This window comes from Pollicipes pollicipes, unplaced genomic scaffold (genome assembly GCF_011947565.3).
Source record: "Pollicipes pollicipes isolate AB1234 unplaced genomic scaffold, Ppol_2.1 Scaffold_2555;HRSCAF=2994_pilon_pilon_pilon, whole genome shotgun sequence".
NCBI classification, from domain to species: Eukaryota; Metazoa; Arthropoda; class Thecostraca; order Pollicipedomorpha; family Pollicipedidae; genus Pollicipes; species Pollicipes pollicipes.
In genome coordinates this window covers 10,358,431-10,377,864 of record NW_023596136.1, presented here as the reverse complement: position 1 = coordinate 10,377,864, position 19,434 = coordinate 10,358,431, and the positions used below count along the sequence as shown (strand labels likewise).

At 60.4% G+C, this 19,434-nt stretch overlaps 1 protein-coding gene across 1 annotated transcript; it reads right to left on the bottom strand.

Moving 5' to 3' along the window:
- Positions 1 to 44: 44 nt before the first annotated feature.
- Positions 45 to 19,205, bottom strand: LOC119108628 (glycogen synthase kinase-3 beta). Its single transcript, XM_037232235.1, has 10 exons — positions 18,898 to 19,205; positions 12,856 to 12,944; positions 12,033 to 12,134; positions 10,593 to 10,676; positions 6,330 to 6,440; positions 5,358 to 5,595; positions 4,693 to 4,886; positions 2,284 to 2,470; positions 749 to 860; positions 45 to 54 (listed from the first exon to the last, which is right to left on the bottom strand). Exons 1-10 carry the CDS (start codon positions 19,136 to 19,138, stop codon positions 45 to 47), a joined length of 1,368 nt encoding a protein of 455 aa, XP_037088130.1. The 5' UTR covers positions 19,139 to 19,205.
- Positions 19,206 to 19,434: the final 229 nt, after the last annotated feature.

Here is a 19,434-nt window from a genome sequence, read left to right as displayed (position 1 = left end):
TGCCCGCCCGTCGCCACCCCGCCCACAACACAGGTGGCAACCCATCAGGAATAGCTGGAGCCCGCGGCAGGCCCACAGCAGGTCAAGAAACGAGAGACAGTGATTCGGCATTACAAAACCACTATCTAGAGGGAGAGAAGTAGAGCGAGCGAGAGTGAGAGAGGAGATGAGATAGAGCGGGAGCACGGGCGGCGACGCGTCCACGGCGGCCGACAGTGTCCGGTTCGCGCGCTCCGCCACGCAGTCGCGGCGTGCTAAAACCCGTCGCCCGGGCGCGCCACGGCCGTTCCCGGCGAAATAAAACACGCGGCGGGTGTGCGGTGCGTGGGTGGTGCGGTGCGGCGTGGCGCGGCGCGGCGTAGCGCGACACGGCGCGGCGGCCCGGCCCGTCGGACGCCCCGCCTGCGGTCGGATGGCACGGCTGGGTCACAGACGGGAGCGCGGGCGGGCGCGCCGCAGGTACACACACACACACACACACACCCGCACCCACACGCACACACAAATGGCAACTACAGATGGATACAGAGATATTGCAGTGTACGCTGGCAGATACGTTCGGTGATCCGAGTGTTAGCCGATGAGCGAACAATGCACGGCACCCGGCGCGGCGCGCGGCGTCCGCCCGCACTCCCACACACACACACACAGAGGGGCGCCGGCGGGCCGGCGGCGGGGCGGCGGGGCGGCTCCTGCCTCTCAGCGGCGTCAGGTGGCGGCCGAGGCGGCGCCGGCCGATGACGAAGCGGCGGCCGGCTCTGTCGGCGGCGCCGCGCCGTCCGGCTCGGCCGCCGCGGTGCCGCCGGCGCGCGCGTGCGCCGGCACCAGCGTGCTGGTCAGAGACGGACACGCCTTCAGCTCTGCCGGCGCACAGACACAGGCGCTCGGTCACGGCCACTCGGCGCTGCCGGCGGCCAGCTGTGCCCAACACAGACCAACTCACCACGCGGCTCGGTCAGCATACATGTACAGTCTGCACTCGGCACGGGAGACTGTCAGACCCACACAGTGGAAACCACACTGCAGTGGCAGATGGATCTATAACTGATTCCCAGCGCTCTGCCGGCACCTTACTTGTACTTGACTCTGGAACACATCAAAACAGGCCACGGCATCAGACAACTTTTGTTGAGTGAAGGTGGAGTAGACTCCCTGTATTTCTGTGTTGTGAGTGGGAGCCTTAATTCAGTGGACCAAAACATCCGCAGGCCAACTCAAAAAGAAATGTTACCGTATATATCAACAGTCCGATTACGTTGCTAGGTTCCGAATGGAATACAGGCATATGGAAGTGTCTTGTTGAGGATATATATATATAGGATATATATATATAGATATAACAGACATATCATTAGGTTTTATAGAGCTCAAAGAGCGGTTTACACAATACACTAGTGACACCGGCATCGACTCCGGGATACAGCATGTTTCACGAGTCAAAATCGGAGTCGTCTCAGAGTTGTTGCTGCATTGCACGGAGTCGGGATAAACGCCAGAGGCTGTGAGGCGGAGCCGGAATCGAGGCCACTGAGGCGCAATTAAGCACGGGTCCGACCACCACAGAGATACACAAACCGCCTCCGTCTGGTTGGAACGCGGCACGAATATATAATAAATGAAGTCACGTCACAGCAAAGCACACCAGGCAATGTATGTCAAGCTCCCGACGGCAAACCCGCTCCCCATAGGGATTCAAAATGCATTGCAGAGCACACAGGCTGACAGAAGACGAGTGATTTTGGTGTTCTGCATTTAATGCCATTTACGCCTTAGGACACGCGTTGCATACGAAACCTTCAATCCCTCAATCGCGCGAAACCCCGTCCTATATGATACGCATTCGCCGCAGGACCACAGGGATACTGCGTCACAGATCAGCTCGTGCGCACCAACGTACGAGGACCGACGGACGGCCCAGGATTACAGCACACTTGGGCGGCGTCCTCCACCCGGGGTGGCAATGCGAGCCACTTCAGTGCCACCGTCCCGAGTGCAGCTTTGGACAGCTCAGCACTCTCTACACCGCAGTGCGGCCAGCTCCAGGTGTCACTGCGCACTGTGCGGGACAAACATCACCGATACCCCCCCTTGTCTCTCCCTCTCCCTCTCCCTCTCCCTCCCTCCCTCTCCTCCCTCTCTCTCTCTCTCTCTCTCTCTCTCTCTCTCCTCTCTCTCTCTCTCTCTCTCTCTCTCTCTCCTCTCTCTCTCTCTCTCTCTCTCTCTCTCTCTCTCTCTCTCTCTCTCTCTCTCTCTCTCTCTCTCTCTCTCGGGCTGGCCTCTCACCGGCGTCCGTGAAGTTGAAGAGCGGGGGCAGCTCTCGGCCGCTGGGCAGCCGAGCTTGCGGCAGGCGCAGCTCGTTGAAGAACGCGTGCGCGCAGGCCTCCAGCGGCGTGGTGCGCATGGTGGGCGTGTACTGCAGCAACCGTGACACCAGGTCGATGGCCTCGGGCGGCGTGCGTGCCCGGAACACCTGCCGCCGAGAGAGCGGGCCGGTCCGTCAGGCGGCCCCAAACGCACGGCCGGCGGCGGCTGCGGCGGCGCGGACGGGTGACGGAAATGGCCCGTCTCACCCCAGGTCAGCCAGATCCCCGAGCCGAGTGGGTCGGGCCGCCGGGACAGTCGGTCTCACCTCAGGTCAGCCAGATCCCCGAGCCGAGTGGGTCGGGCCGCCGGGACAGTCGGTCTCACCCCAGGTCAGCCAGATCCCCGAGCCGAGTGGGTCGGGGCGCCGGGACGGCCGGTCTCACCCCAGGTCAGCCAGATCCCCGAGCCGAGTGGGTCGGGCCGCCGGGACGGCCGGTCTCACCCCAGGTCAGCCAGATCCCGAGCCGAGTGGGTCGGGCCGCCGGGACAGTCGGTCTCATCCCAGGTCAGTCAGACCCGCTAGCCGAGTGGGATAGGCGTTGGAGTGGGTCGGGCCGCCGGGACGGCCAGTCTCATCCCAGGTCAGCCAGACCCCCGAGCCGAGTGGGGCAGGCGTCGGAGTGGGTCGGGCCGCCCTAAACGACAGCATGACGAGAGATGCAGACGAGACGTGCACTGCACTGATCCAGGGCAATCTCGCATGCTACTACCACAAGACCCCTTGCAATCGACACCGCGCGAAGTTATACAACTATGCTCCACTATCTTCTTACAGTCTGATACGAAAAACCTCCCGATTCGATCCCTTAGATAAAAACAGAAAAATGCAGAGCAACTTCACGTCGCACTGCTCAGATGTTTACAGAATAACGCGGCTATAGTGTATTATGCTATAAATCAGGGATTGCATGTGCTGACGGCGTCTAACACCACCCAGGTAAAATTTTTGCGCTAACAGGCCCATTTTTAAAAATTAGTCATGGTTTAAGGAAAAAACAAACGAGCAACATACTTCTGCCCCCCGCGGTGCCCGTTACAGGCCACCGAGCCCGCTGCAGCGACAGGGGCGGTCCGGCTCCGCTGCGGCCAGTCCAGTCTATCGGCCTCAGGGTGTCCGCCGGCAGCCGAGGGGCGCGTCACGACCGCCCTGCCAGTGCCGCCGCCGCCGCCGCCGCCGCCCAGCCCGTGGCGAACGGCGCCAGACAGCGACCGAGCCGGCCCGGCGTCCGGCCAGCCGGAGCCGGGCGTCGCCGCACGCCGCTGTTAGAGCCAAACGACTGGACGTGGCAGCAATTGACCGTCATTCCGACCCCGACTTCCGGCAGACCCACGACAGGGCCCGAGCCGGACTGGTCCCCGAGCCCGGGGCTGAAGCAAACGTCGGCTGGTTCTGGCGTCAGGTGCGCACTAACACCGACATCTGCTGCAGCTGGAGCCGAGGACATCACCCGGAGGCAGGGAGCTCCGCAGGGACGGACTCGACAGGCAGCGCATAGCGCACGCCACCTGGGGTCAGGGGACCAGGCCGGTGGCAACGGACCGCGACTGCGACGGACTCGGCAGGCAGCGGACAGCGCACGCCACCTGGGGTCAGGCGACCAGGCCGGTGGCAACGGACCGCGACTGCAACGGAGGTGACAACGGCGGGCGGCCGACGCGCCCAGGGACGCGACCGAGTCGTCCCGGTCGACCAGTGCGCTGCACCCAACGGTGGCGGACATCGGCGCCCAGCCGCAACCAATGACCTCCGGAGCCAGCCAGACGCTGGCGATCGCCACTGACCGCCGCCGGGCGCGCAGCGGCTGGCAGGGCCGGACGACGGGCTACAGACTCTCGGATGCAGCTGAGTAGAGCACGCGCACACAGACAGACTGACAGCGGCAGGCCAGCGGCGGCCACAGCGCCGCCGACCACCAGGCGTTAGTGAGTGAAGCTTCCTTAGCCAGGTCTACGGCACACTCAGGCAAACGGCACACTTACTCGAATCTTAGCGTGCCCTTTGACCGGATTTGGACTTTCGAGGAGCAACTGCAAAGGCCCAGAGTTAGCTTGGCGCGAAGGCAACGTCTATCACAACACTACAAAAAAAAAACAGGATGTGCGGTTGGGGATAGCGACAGCAGTACATCACTTGTCAAGACGGGCATAGGAGAATGGACGCGACCACGCAGCAACGAACTGTTCACCAAACCAGCCGAGAAGTCATATAATTGCCGTGTGCCAGCGCGCCCCGTGCCGCCGGCGCGTGCCTGCCGCCCGTCGTCGGTCCGCCGTCCCGAGCCGGCCGCGGCGGCTCGACCGGCCGGCTGGGCGGAGGGATCGGCTCACCTTCTGCCAGGGGTGGGCGCGGATCTGCGGGAACTTGAACTCCGTGTAATTGGGGTTCATCTCGCCCAGCTGCTCGCGCGTGGGCGTGCCCAGCACCTTGATGATCTCGACCAGCTGGTCGACACCACTGTCGCCTGGGAAGATGGGCTGGCCCAGCAGCAGCTCGGCCAGCACGCAGCCGGCGCTCCAGACGTCTGTAGGCGGCGCCGCGGCCCCGGTCACCTCAGCGCACGGCACCGGTACACGTCAGCACGGCAGCGACAGCTCAGCCTCCCGACAGCAGCAGCACCGGTCCACCCAGCCCGCCCCGAGCGCGCATGGCAACCCCTCCCACCCGCAAACGCTCTAGCTAGCCTAGCCGGACCGAGAAGGACCGGAACCCCCGATTTACACAGCGGTCATGGTGGAGCTGAAACCCCGCCACACACACCCTCCCTCGGAAAGCCCCTTCGCCTTCACACACACGCACGCACGCACGCACGCACGCACGCACACCCACAAACGGCCCAACCGGGCCAGGCGGGTGCAATAGTAAAAGACACATTTCCCTTCGCACCGAGACCGTCCCAGCCGCGATGGTGCAGCAGGAGTTCCTGCGTACACAAACGGTCCGCCCGGACCCGAGACGGCGGTCCTCCCGGCATCCCCCCGCCGTCGCCGCTCACCAATGTTCGTCGTATAGTTGGTGGCGCCGAAGATCAGCTCGGGCGCCCGGTAGTAGCGCGAGCAGATGTACGAGACATTGGCCTCGCCGGCCACCAGGATCTTGGCGCTGCCGAAGTCGCAGAGTTTCAGCACGCCCGACTCCGGGTCCAGCAGCAGGTTCTGCGGCTTGATGTCCCGGTGGCAGATGCCCAGCGAGTGGATGTACGCCAGCGACCGGAACAGCTGGTACATGTACAGCTGTGGAAAGGCGGGGGCGGCCGTCAGTCTCCGCCGGGCGGGGCGGGGGTGGAGGTCACGAGAGGTCACGCCACCACTGGTCACGGCGCGTCCCACTGACAACAGCCAGCGAGGCCGGAGGGGGGGGGGGGTGGGGGTGGAGGAAGCCACCAACCCGTGGTGGACCTCACGTTCTGGGCTTCGGCCGAGGGGGCACCCAGTCATCTCCACCTCGAAGGAAGAACGAATCCCATCCTCTCATAGCACACGGTATGGCCGCACGGTGGTACGGTAGGTTACAGACATGGACTGTGCAAGCTTATCACATCTATTCGGCAAACATACGTTGGAAGTGGTTAAGATAATCTTGGTTAATCGTTATCCACAGCAGGCACTCGAGGCCCATCAAAACCCCACACAGTTCCCGGAAAAGCAGCTGGAATTTTCTGGTTATCGGAGACCAATTTTAAGAGGCCAGCTGCAGCCGAAGGTTGCTGCCGCGTTTACACATCAGATTAGTGTTATCTGAGCGCAGATCAGCCAGTCCAAGGCCGCCATGGACGGCGCGTGCCCGCCTCACAAGCCACGGGTCAGCAGCGGGCTCCAGCTGATCGGTGCTGAGGCCAGAGCCGTGCCGGACGTCGGCGGCAGCGGGCGGCACGGCGCCGGGCCAGAGATAGGCGGTCACACAGCCACGCGCCGCGGACGCACGAGCGCTCCGGCCCGACCGGCCGCCGCCGCCGCCGCCCACCTACCTTGATGAAGCTGATGGGTATGGTCTGCTTGGAGCGGTTGTAGTGGCGCGACACCTTGTACACCGTCTCCGGTATGTACTCCAGCACGAGGTTCAGGTAGACCTCGTCCTTCTGCGGGCAGACGCGCCACGCGGCTGTCAGCAGGGACCGCACTGACCCACACCGGAGGCGCCTCCGGTGAGACGGCCGCCGCCACGGCCAGCACTGGCAGCAAGGCAGACGAAGCGACAGTGCGGCCTCTCGCCGTTGGCAGGCAGGCCCAGCACGGCCACATCACCGGACAATTTGTAGCTTACCGGTGCGTCGACATCAAAGCCCAACTTACACTCCCGGGCAAACGTGACAACTGAAGGGCACCGCAGTAGAATCGGCCATTCTACAACAAAAACTAGCCAAGGGATGCGTTCTGTAATCACCTGTCGCAGGATCGCGCTGAACAATTGAACAGGCAAAGCATGCAAGCGTGACAATGACATGGTCTTGTACACACAATCAGCATACATGACATATAATGCTGTTTTTACGCTGTCTGGCCCTGTCCATGTTAAAAAGACTCGACAGCGGCAGGTATCCAAGACATCACGGCCTGAGCACCACGGGCATTCACCTGAACAGGGTCATACATAAGGATCCCATCTCCATCCTATCCGTGACTTCTGCACACGCCATCCCAGCTCAGTGCAGTTACTCGCCATCGCCAGCTCACTGACGCTTGTAGCATTCGCCGGGCCGTGGTGCGCCCGGCGCCAGCTGCGAGTCCGGCCCGCCGAGCCGGGCGTCGGCCGCGGCTATCGGCGCCGCTCTTCCGGCCGGCCGGTCACAGGGGGCCGCCGCCGCAGCCGCGACCGAGCCGGAGCCACGGCAGGAACCACAGCCCCGCCGTCGGTGGCCGCGGACACGGGATGGCGGCGAAGGCGCGGGCGTTGACGCGACTTAAGCGTCGGGCGACATGAATCAGACGGGGCCGGCGGGCGCGGTGGCCATTTACGGCCCTCGCCGCCGCCTCCGGCCGCGCACCAAATCCGAGGATGGCCAGCTGATGGACACAAGGCCGCCAGCCGGGCCCACGCAGGGCCACGCAACGCCGCCGAAACTGCCTCAGTCACAGCGGGCGGCACGTCCAGACGTCAGCAGGGCACTGACCTCAATGGGCACCCTAAAATGGCTGAGTGTTCTCCAAAAGTTACGCCGAGACAGCCGGACTCTAACGATTCCTTCACTCCCCGTCCGGCTTAACTAGTCAGCGTGTTAAAGTGTGGTGAAAAGTGCGGCACCTCAAGCTCACCCAAATGCTCCCTGTCCAGACTCAGCGAGTGTTGTATAACAGCAATATCACAATTCTAGCATTGCTTGACGTTTGCGGGCATTAACATCCCGCTCGGTGCCGTGAGCGATATTTTCTGGGGAGATATTATTCAAAGGTACCAATCAAACTACTGATGCATTTTTTACGTAGAGCGAAAAACTTTCGGCGCTTGTGTGAGGTCGTGAATCACTCTTGACCGTGTTGCGTGTTGACCAAGTTGTTACAATACGATGAGGTAGACATCCGGAGCAAACTGCTCTGGCATTTTCCGTGAATTAAAATCCCGGGCTCGAAACCGTACTTCACACGACTTTTGTACGTTTCAAGCACCGATGGCATCTCACACATCCAGTCCGGCTGTCAAAGTCAACGAAACGGGCCACAAACTAGCGCACAAGCGCATGTTACGCAGCCCCGATAACACGGCAGACATCACTGATCGGCCGGAGCTGCCCGATATTCTGCTGTCCCGCCGTCGCCAGCAGGGCGATGCGCGCGAGTGCGCACCGGACGCGGCCGGGGGCGCGCGGTTCTTGTGTAGTTCCCACTGTCGCGGCATGTTGATATGTGCTGGTCACCGGGGTCCCAGCCGGACCCGTGGTGCTTTAGCATCCCCGCCACAACCGTCCTGGGAGCTCGCGACGCTGATGCAGCAGTCGCATACGCCGTGACGTCATCGACAGATGTCCCCAACGACGGCCCAGACATCGTGGACGCTACGGCATCCGCTGGTCTAAGTAGAGACAGGCAGTCAAGACCGCCTGCACGGTCTGAGCAGACTGGCAGTCGCCAGACCGCCTGCACAGTCTGAGCAGGGAGTGCCAACTCATCAAACCGCCTGCACAGTCTGAGCAAGCAGATTGCCAGTCGCCAGACCGCCCGCACAGTCTGAGCAGACTGCTAGTCGTCAGACCGCCTGTACAGTCTGAGCAGGGACTATCAGACGTCAGACCGCCTGCACAGTCTTGAGCGGACTGCTAGTCGTCAGACCGCCCGCACAGTCTGATCAGACTGCCAGTCATCAGACCGCCTGCACAGTCTTGAGCAGACTGGCAGTCGTCACACCGCCCGCACAGTCTGAGCAGACTGCTAGTCGTCAGACCGCCCGCGCAGTCTGAGCAGACTGCTAGTCGTCAGACCGCCCGCATAGTCTGAGCAGACTGCTAGTCGTCAGACCGCCCGCACAGTCTGAGCAGACTGTTAGTCGTCAGACCGCCTGCACAGTCTTGAGCAGACTGGCAGTCGGCAGGCCGATTACACACGCACATAGACTGCCCCACACCGGACACGCACAGCTAAAAGCGAAGTCTCGTGACGTCGGGCAAACCAGCCACCACGAGACGCCTCCACTCCGGCAGGCGCATCGCAGAACGCTGCGTCTGCAGGCGGCGCTAGTCGGCGCCGGGAGGGCGTGCCGCGGCGTGCCGCGCCGGACCTGGGCGCCGCCGCGCCATGACGGAGCGCCGACTGGCTCCGGCGCGCTGACACGGCCGGCGGGGAGCGCGACAGTCGGCGGCGAGCGCCGCCGACTGTCGCCGCCGGCGGGGCCGCGCGCACCGGGCAGGAATGCCGACAGCGGCGGCGCAGTGGCGGGCACGTATGAAATATTTACCAAGCCACTGTGATTTAGGTCCTTTGCGGCGGAGCACCGGTCATCTGCGGTTGATTTATGATGTGGCGGCTTTGTGTACGGGACAAATAAACAGCACAGCGGCCTCCGCCGTGGCCTGCGCGCCGGGATGCAGTCCTCACGGACAGCTGTCTCGTACCGGCGACCAGCCACGCGAGCCAGCCCTCCAACCCGAAGCCGGTCGAGGCAGAGGCTCGTTACCTCCGCGCCTTCTACCAGGGCAGCAGCTCCTTTACAGCTACATTTCCTCACCAGCAATCAATACACCGCGCGGGCCGGTGTTGGGGCCGAGACAGAGCTCTGGAGCCCCCTTCCCCCCCCCCCCCACGGAAAGAGTGCCGGGGCGGCCGGGCAGCGGTGGTATTCGCCACAGGGCCTTGCAGCCGGTCTTGCGGCGCGTGGGCCTGCCCCAGTGCTAGAGCAGGAGCACGAGCGTCGGGGCCCGTCGAGGACAGCGCCTCTACGGACAGTCGCCCGTGGTCCGCTGTGTGCGGGGGTGCTCGGCGCTTGCCCCCGCCGTGACGCGTCCGATCCCGAGCACCAGCAAAGCAGCTATCTGGGCCGGGCGACGCCGCCTAATCTGGGTCCGCTCCGGCCGATAGCGGCCGAGACGCGGCTGGGCTGGCCAAGGCCGCAGGCGACCGGACGCGACGGGGCGGCGGCGGTGGCGGCGCCGCCGCCGCGTGTCACGGATCAGCCGACACGCCACCCGAGGATCCGGCCGGCACGGCACGCCACGGCCGGTGCGCGGCGCGGCGCTGACCGGGCCGTGGCCACAGCCCGGCCAGCACGGCACGGCACGCCACGGCCGGTGCGCGGCGCGGCGCTGACCGGGCCGTGGCCACAGCCCGGCCGGCACGGCACGGCACGCCACGGCCGGTGCGCGGCGCGGCGCTGACCGGGCCGTGGCCACAGCCCGGCCGGCACGGCACGGCACGCCACGGCCGGTGCGCGGCGCGGCGCTGACCGGACCGTGGCCGCAGCCCGGCCGGCACGGCACGGCACGCCACGGCCGGTGCGCGGCGCGGCGCTGACCGGGCCGTGGCCACAGCCCGGCCGGCACGGCACGGCACGCCACGGCCGGTGCGCGGCGCGGCGCTGACCGGACCGTGGCCGCAGCCCGGCCGGCACGGCAAGGCACGCCACGGCCGGTGCGCGGCGCGGCGCTGACCGGACCGTGGCCGCACGCCCGGCCGGGACGCCTCGCCACGGCGTCGCGTCCGCCGGTCTAGTCCAGGCCGACTGCCAGCGCTCCTAGCCCTGACAACGCCGCCCAGCCATTGTCGCCAATCAATAGGGCCCGTGTAGCGGCCTCGCAGACACTCACCTGATCTCCGCTGGAGTAGAAAAAGTACTTCAACTTAACTATGTTACAGTGCTCCAGCTTCCTCATAATCTGAAGCTCTCGGTTCTGAAAAGGAGGACGACGTCACAGAACTGAACCATGTTACAGTGCTCTAGCTTCCTCATAGTCAGAAGCTCTCGGTTCTGAAAAGGAGGACGACGTCACAGAACTGAACCATGTTACAGTGCAATAGCTTCCTCATAGTCAGAAGCTCTCGGTTCTGAAAAGGAGGACGACGTCACAGAACTGAACCATGTTACAGTGCTCTAGCTTCCTCATAGTCAGAAGCTCTCGGTTCTGAAAAGGAGGACGACGTCACAGAACTGATGATGGAGTCCACAATCTTCGATAAATCCCAACGTTGCTTACTGTTAACAATATTTCACCGACTTTGTAGCAGTAATTGGGGCTTCAGGGCGCTTCGATAGCGCAGTCACATAGCGCCCACTTGGCCGTGCACAAGCCGCCATTAGCACTAGAAGTGAGGGTTCGGATACGCAGAATCTGCTCATATTCGAGTTTTGCAAATCCTCGAATTAGAAATTATAAGTATGGTTCCGAACTATACAATAAGGATTTCAATGTCATAAGCTCCCACCGAATTGTGAAAGCCATCAATCTAGCATGCACCTAAAATGTATGAAAGGTTCACCACCTAACTAAGCCGCCAGTCCTTCGTTTTATTGCATTGCATTATCTTTAAATTTTGATGCAGAATCAAATATATTCGGAATCATTCAAATGTTGATCCGAATCAAACTACCCTCGGATTCGAAAGCAAAAATGAGGCTAATCCACGGCCCTCGTGGACACGCTCTGACGACACACACAACCAATATATTTATGAGGTCAAAGCCCCAAAACTCAATACCCGGTGCAAGGTCGCTTATATCGCATGCCACCTTAAATGAAATCAATGCGTTATTAGATTCGGTAAACCGGCCAGGCCTTAGACAACATACCGGGAATCTGCCTTCTAACGCCACTAAATCGATACACCCGGGGGATAATATGAGCGCTGCGTAGGACACTCCACTACAGCACACAAAATGGTTACCGGGACAACGATCTCTTTTCGGCTGCGGCTCACGTTTCAGAAAGATACCACGCTATTGTGAGGCATCCACATGCAGTGCCCGAAATAAAAGTTTAAAGCTTGAAAAGAGCGAAACACTGCTACCCGAGCAGCCGGCCATGGGGAAACCTGGCACCCCGTCTTGCCGCTGCCCTGATCCCTTGGGATATGGTTCCGGTGGAGCGTGTCGAACAAGACACAGCTCCATCGCGAATGAACCCCATATCCCGACAGCAGCATGACATTCGTGCCGGAGCATTTCAGAGCACTGCGTTACAAAGCCGCACACCGCGGAGCTAAACACAAGAAAAACAACACAATACAAACCGATTGGGGGCGACTTTTACCTTGAATCGCTTGTCTTGGAGTACTTTTTTGATCGCCACCAGTTCTCCAGAATCGCAAAGCTTCGCCTGGTATACCACACCAAAGCTTCCATTTCCTATCACCTGCAGGAGAGAGGTAACACATGTACACTTGGGAAAACAAGACGCGTGCGAAGCACAAGCAAACAGAACAAACTGATTCATGACAATTGAGCATTCAGTGGACTGACAACGCCCGCAAAACTCCCATAAGGCAACATCCAGAACACTAAGCCATCACATGAAATTGTCTTGAATGATTCAACAACGTCGCCAACAAGCTGGTTTACACTCAACAGATGTCAGAGGAACACGACGGAAGTGCGCGAGCATTCTTGCGGGGTAAATGAGGCCTTTTAACGGCGCAGCAATTATTTGTTAGACCTCACAGTGAAAATGAACAGCGAGCGCGCACGCTCATCCCACCCAATACGTGACCCCCTCCCCCCCCCCCCCCCAAGCAGGCAATCTCACACCGTCCAGTAGACAATCTAATCCCGCCAACAAGCAAACTCCCCGCGCAGCAGGCAATCTCCCCCCCCCCCCCCCCCCCCACCCACCATGCAGCCTCCCTTTCCCAGCAGGCAGTCTCCCTGCCCAACAAGCAGTCCCCGCTCCCCCAGCAAAGTCTTCGCTCCCCCGGCAGGAAGTCTCCCCTCGCCCAGCAGGCAGTCCCCACTCGCCCAGCAGGCAGTCTCCCCTCGCCCAGCAGAAAATCCCGCTTCGCACCCTGACAAAGGTTTGAGCGTGCCGCCAGTAGCTCTCACGGCGGGCGCCAGTATTCATTTGTGGCCCACCAGCCTACCTTGGTGTCTGAGTAGGACACCTCGTGGGGCTTGTCGGAGCCCTGACCGGGCGTAGCCACCACTGTCGTAACCCGATTTCCATCCTTGCCTGAAACAAAGAGAGAGAGAGAGAGCATAAAGTATGAGAATCTCGCCCTTCAGGGTCACTTCTTGTAAGCGAGCAAACGAGCAAATACGAAATACTGAACACTAAGGGAGCGAACTCGTGATGAAGTCAACAGTGCCCTGTCACGCACGTGCTGTCGTAAGCCAGACAAACTGTCGCGAGCAATGACAAGATGAATGCTTGCGACGGACGCCATACACATGCCATTTTTAGTGAGCAAAGACGATGGGACCACCAAATTTTGCTAGGCTGTATTTATGGGTGTTATTCGCCTCTATATGCGACGCTGGCCCGCGAACGTGCGTCGAAACGCGACGGTGACGCCCTTGAGCCGGGTCAGTGTCTTTGTACACCGCGTGCGCATCCCAGCGGGCGCTGCAGCTGATCCTCGCGCCGCTGTTTCTACCGTTCGATAACGGTGAGCGCTGACCGGCGCAGCCGGCTGGGTCTGAGTCGGGCACCCACAACACAGCGCTTCGATGCATCCAGTGCTCAGTGATCACGGCTCTAGAAGTTGGTGCATCGCGGATCAATGCGCGGTCGCGACCTGGCCGCCAGCAGCCGGGCATGGCTACGATCTCCTTTTGCCTACCAGACGCCTGAGAACGGACACGGTGTGTGCCTCGACTGCCTTGCTGCCGGCAGGACACCTGTCTGCCAAGACACGCCACCGCCCGAGACGTACGGCACAAGACATTCCATTTGGAACGGCTTATCCTGCCTGCACTAGCCATTCACTCAAAATCAGTGAATGCAAAACCAGCCACCCACCATCCAGTTGGATCACGCGGAACTAAGACCTTCAAACACTTAACGATTGAGAGACAGCACACGGCGCGGTAAGCACGCACAGACCGGCAGTCTCAAAGGACGCTTTGAGACTCTACAGAGCCGGCTAACCTTCGCCATGCCGCACTTGACCGTGCAATGGAAGGATTGTCGTCCGCAGGACTGACGCCGAAAGGGCGTCACATTGGTGCCACCGAGCCTGCGCGGGCGGACCGTGTCCGCCGGTCCCTGCCGTCAGCCCGCTTCAGTGCGGCTGTGACGCTGCTGGCCACCGCCAGTGACGGGATGGATCCAACCCTCGCGTGTGCGCAGGTGCTTCTCGCTTTGGGTCAGCTGGGACACCCGCAGTGATAGTTCCCCTCGGCCAATGGGGACATGGCAAGTTGGAATCGCCAGTAGTGTCAGCGTGCAGGTAATAGCGCTGACCTTTCCTGCTATTGCGTGCCATCCTGTGAACGTTTGAAATAAACCCCTGGTACCTGGCGATCAACATGTCTGGAAAACTGTCACAACTCCTCGCTACATGACGGCGACCCAACAATTTCGGGCCATCTCTCCTGCATCGGTGGCAGCGAGGCTTTCGCGAGCGAGTGGCCGCCACCAGCTCGTGCCTTACCCGTCCGAGCGCCGAGCGCTGTGTCCCAAGCAGCAAGCATTACGCCTCACCCCTGCACCGAGCCCGCCACGCTGTAGCCGCGCACTGCCGGTGTACCGGCCGGGGGCGCGGATCGCCTTCTCGCGTGTCTCCGTCGCCGGTTGGGGACCGCCCGCTCCGCGTGCTATCCGCCGCCAGCCCTGGCAGCCGCCACGTCGGGCTTCATGGCCGCGTGGGCACACGCCGCTGGGACGCCTCCTTGCCCCGTGACACCGTTCCGACTGCCCCCCCCCCCCTCCCCCCCACCCACCCCCACCCCCTGAGACGCGCAGCAGACCACGCCTGACAGGTTGGCGTCCGAGCTCCGTGCCGCCCCACCGTTATGTCGCTACCAATACGGCCCAGCATTTGCCACCTGAACGACGGATCGTGACACAGTATCAAATCAGATCCTATCAAAGAGCAAGATCTGATAGACCAGACGCGGCGGGCCAAAAATAGAGAAGGCTCTCTGCGGTCATGGCTGGGGTGCACACAGTAAGCCGATCTGTGCGGCAGCGACATGGCTAACACGCTTAGCGGGGAGATCTGAGTGGCGCTGGAAAGTAGGCAATGCCGGACGCTTCAGTTTTTCTGACTCGGCAGACTCTGGATGATAAAAGTTGTCGATTGTTACATTTGCAACGTCGTTAATACGATAATTGCCGACCCTTACGGTTCGTGGCTCTTTCACAATATACTAAGTCCCTGAACCAACCTGATATGTATCCTCTGTGCTCGTAGACCATCGCCCCCCTCTCAAAAAAACTTCCACAGCCTCTTATGAAACACAATCCGTGCATTCGACTATCATCCTTACTTTCGCCTTTCCCTTGCATCTGTCCTCAACTTCGCTACCTCAGTTGAGTTTCGAATCAGCTACGATATCATTAGTATCAAACAGCTGTCCGCTTGACCACTTCCTCTCCGGTACAAGCGTGACGCGTGTGGACTGCCGCTGTGGCGGCCCCTTTAGGTCACAACTGTGAGATGCCACTAAGGCAATGCTACAAGCCACGAGCTGGCCAAAGGATGCACAATCACGAAACCCATCACAAAGCGCCAATGCCGTATATATATATATATATATATATATATATATATATATATATATATATATAATGTATGCGTGTGCGTGTTTGCGTCAAAAGCAAAGACGTAGTGACCACAGGTTACTGAACAAGCAGCTGTGACAAACCCGTGGAACTGCTACCGATCTAATGAAAATCGTTTCTTTTTTTCGCACACGCTCAGGTTTGCACGTTCCATGCCCCTGGCTTTAGTTGTCAGTCCGGGCCAAAAGGCAGCCCGCAGGGGTCTTCACAATAGTTCAACTGGCCGACAAAGACAGGAGCGGATGGCTGTTTTACGCGCCTTGAAGGCAATCAAATAAGACATTTTAGGTCATATTCTCAACGGGGGTAGCCACAATTGCGCGCTTTCTACGGCTTATTTGCACCGTCATGTCCCAATCCTGGTCGAATCAATACCTCAGTCAAGCAGAATATCTTAATAACGATGGAGGCAATTGCGTCTGAATCATCGCTTTTCTGATGTTTTATGGCTTTTCTGGGAAACGTTCCCGTGAAACCGCTCGCGCAGGGATTAGCCCGCGGGGATGACAGGGCGCGGCCGAGGGCGACTTCTTCCGTCAGGTCGGGGTGGCGCACCCGCCACCAACCTTCCAAACCCCAACAGCTCTGTCCACATGGGCGTATGCTGCTGCGTCATGCACTCAAATGCACAGCACATGCACGAACATTTAATTCTATTGATCCTGGCCAGACATCACAGAATAATTGCGCTCCACTTGCCTACTCGTGCAGATTTGTCACTGACGGTAAGTACGCCATGCATTGATCCACTGTTTTAGCCCTCTAGTTTTTTGTTGTTTTTTTTTTTTGCTATGCTCACATTGCATGACGAATGGTGCCAAGAATCTGAACTTTCTATGCCTGCCAAGAGCAGCTCCACACACTTTGAACCAAAATTCGGTCTGAGCCGTCCTACGTCGGTCAAGATAACATCAGTGCTGAATCAAGAGCAGGTCTTGTTTCTGGGCGCTTCACATGCCACACACGAGCGTGAATCCCAGGCATATGTGAGCTCCAGTGATTTCATTTCCACTCCAGACACTTTGCACCACAAGTCTAGAGTTTAAGACAGACTGGCTCAGGTCAGGGCAAGTCAGAACGAGGTCATAATCATGACTGATCTGACATTTCATGTTCCGGGCCTGTTCCACCCCTATATGCTTTTTTAGGACGCCGGATTAAAGGCTCTCGAGTGTGCCATGAAGCCAATACAAAAAGGCGGCAAATACTACGTGCATTACGGGTAGGGAGGGAGCAGTGCAGTGTATCACGGGTACAGAGAGGGAGCAGCGCAGTGTATTACGGATAGACAGGGAGAAGCGCAGTGTATTACGGGTACAGAGAGGGGGCAGCGCAGCGTATAACAGGCACAGACAGGTAGCAGCGCAGTGTATTGCGGGTACAGGGAGGGAGCAGCGCAGTGTATTACTGGTACAGAGAGGAAGCAGCGCAGTGTATTACGGGTAGAGAGGGAGAAACGCAGTGTATTACTGGTACAGAGAGGGAGCAGCGCAGTGTATTACTGGTACAGAGAGGGAGCGGCCCAGTGTATTACTGGTACAGAGAGGAAGCAGCGCAGTGTATTACGGGTACAGAGAAGGAGCAGCGCAGTGTATTACTGATACAGAGAGGGAGCAGCGCAGCGTGCTAATACTTCGAGACACGACCGTGCAGACAAGACAATGTCCGACTCAGCATCACGTGTTTTAGGCACGACATGCTGAAACGCGGTGTACGCCAGAACAGCACACCTACACCAAAAAAGCAGTCACACCATGCCCAACATGTTATCTCTTATCAGCGACGCACGTAAGTCCGGGACCAACGTTCACCAGATCGACACCAGAGCAGAGCCAGTAACCGGGTAACGACGCCCACAACAAAGGGGAGATGGGCCACGGTTCAAAAGCACCCGTCAACGCGCCCGCTACTTCAACACGCATTATCGTCAAACACGTGAACAAAGGACGACCAGTCATAGGCTTCCTTGAGAACAACAAGAGAGGAACCACCATCGTGCCGCGCTTCGCCGATCGCACAGGCCGAATGCGGCGCGCTGGCGATCGCACGAGGCGGCGACCGCACGAGAAAGTCGCCGGAAGGCCGTCACCAACTGCGAGCTCGGCACCCAGCTCGGTTCGCGTCCCTAACCAGACAATGGCGCGGCAGCCAGGCGTCAGCCGGAAGGAAAGTGTCCCTTTTGACGGGATTGTGTCCGCGTCTGCGCCGGGCCCGCTGGCTCGCCACGCACCTGCCTTCAGTTTGTTTGAGCTCCCTTCCAGTAGCTCCAATTCGATAACAGGACAACCTATCACACGAAATCATGAGAACCCAACCACTGCACACAAAGGGAACTGTTTGTGCTCTGGCAGCAATTTGTGGTCACGCAACACAGGCGCACCGGCTGCCTCCCACGCCTCTGTTTCTACCCCGAGTCCGGTTCCGTGCCGTTTGGGCCCGTGAACGTGGAGCTCCGCAGCGCGAGAACATGGAGCTCTGTTCGTGCCGCGAGATGGAGGTGATATGTGTAATGTCTTCACGGTGCTAACGTTGCCAAGTCCTGTCTTACACTCGGATGACATCATGATTGCTGGGAACGGCAACTTGCGACCACAGGCGGATGAATCCCGAGGCGGTCGCTTTGAAAAGTACGGATGACTGCGAAAAATGTTACATCGGGCTTATTTTGGCGCCGTGCATAGCCACCACCGAAGTGGCGCAATGCGATCTGGACATATTTGAGTCGCTGACGCAAACCAGCTTAACAAATAGCTCGGCGCCGTCGATGAAGATCATTCAGCGTTGCACGAAGGTACCAAACAGTGGGAGGAGGGGCTGAACCCTAGTTCAATGATTTCCACGCATCTCCATTCATAAGAGATGTGTTGGGCGGTGCCCCTGTAGCCACACGTGAACAGGCACGGGGACACCAGCATATAACTGGCGCAGTTCACTCGTTACAAAAGGTCATGGCCATGACGCTGCAGACGAATCGGCTGTTACCAAGCACCCCGGGGCTTTTGTCATTCGTCGGTTGGCGCAGCGCTGGCAGCACGTCCGCCGCCGGCAAACAGGCCGCCGCTGACCAGGAGACTGGAAAACACGTCCGCCAGCTGCCCGCTACCAGACGAGCCAGCGGGGAGTGGCCGACAGCGCGGCCAGTGCTGCTCACCACCGGACCGGCCGCGATAGGCCGCTCTGACGGGGCACTGGGGGAGGACGCACCGTCGCCGGACCCAGCACCGCCGCCGACCCCGCCCTACGTGCACACGGCCACGGCCCGTGCGTGACGGGTAACGGGAGGGCGACACGGTCGGCGCCGTGAATAATTAACCGAGGGCCAGGACAGCGCACCGTCTGCCGCCGCCGCCGCCACCGTCGCCGCGAGCCAGCGGCGCGGGATGCGACGACGACTCACCGCCCGTGTCCTTGAAACGACCGAAGGCCTTCTTGGCAGAGAAGTCGCTAAGCCGATGCTGGCTCCAGCTCTTCCACCCAAACCTGTTGGGCTTGCCGCTGCTGTCGCGGGCCAGGTACTTGGCGCTTGTGTTCTTACTGTCACTGGCCGGCGGCTCTTTGTCCCGACTGACGTTGTCCACACTGTGGTGCTGACGGCGCAGTTTCGGGTGTGGCGCGGGCTCGCGTTTCCGCTCGCCCATGTCCGCGCCGGGATCGGGCGGCGCTCCAGGCTGGCGCCGGGCGGCCGCTGCGGGCGGCGGAGCTGCACTGGACCGGGCGCCGCCTGCCGAGCCGCGCCGACAACTGGCGGCCGCGCCCGCCCGACCGACCGGCCGCGACAGGTGGCTGGCTCACCGGCCGCCCTCGCCGGGCCGCAGCGGCGCGCCGACCCAGCCCAGCGCGCCGAATGCCACCACCGCCGCCATGCGTCCTGAACGGCCGCACCATGGATGTGCGCCGGTCTTGGCACGGACATGGCACATGGCACATGGCACGG

Coding starts and splice junctions, on each gene's coding strand:
- LOC119108628 (XM_037232235.1), bottom strand. CDS start 19,138: ATGGGCGAGCGGAAACGCGAGCCCGCGCCACACCCGAAACTGCGCCGT. Junction 12,135..12,855: donor TGTCCTACTCAGACACCAAG/GTAGGCTGGTGG, acceptor TCTCTCCTGCAG/GTGATAGGAAATGGAAGCTT. Junction 6,441..10,592: donor TCTACTCCAGCGGAGATCAG/GTGAGTGTCTGC, acceptor GTCTGCCCGCAG/AAGGACGAGGTCTACCTGAA.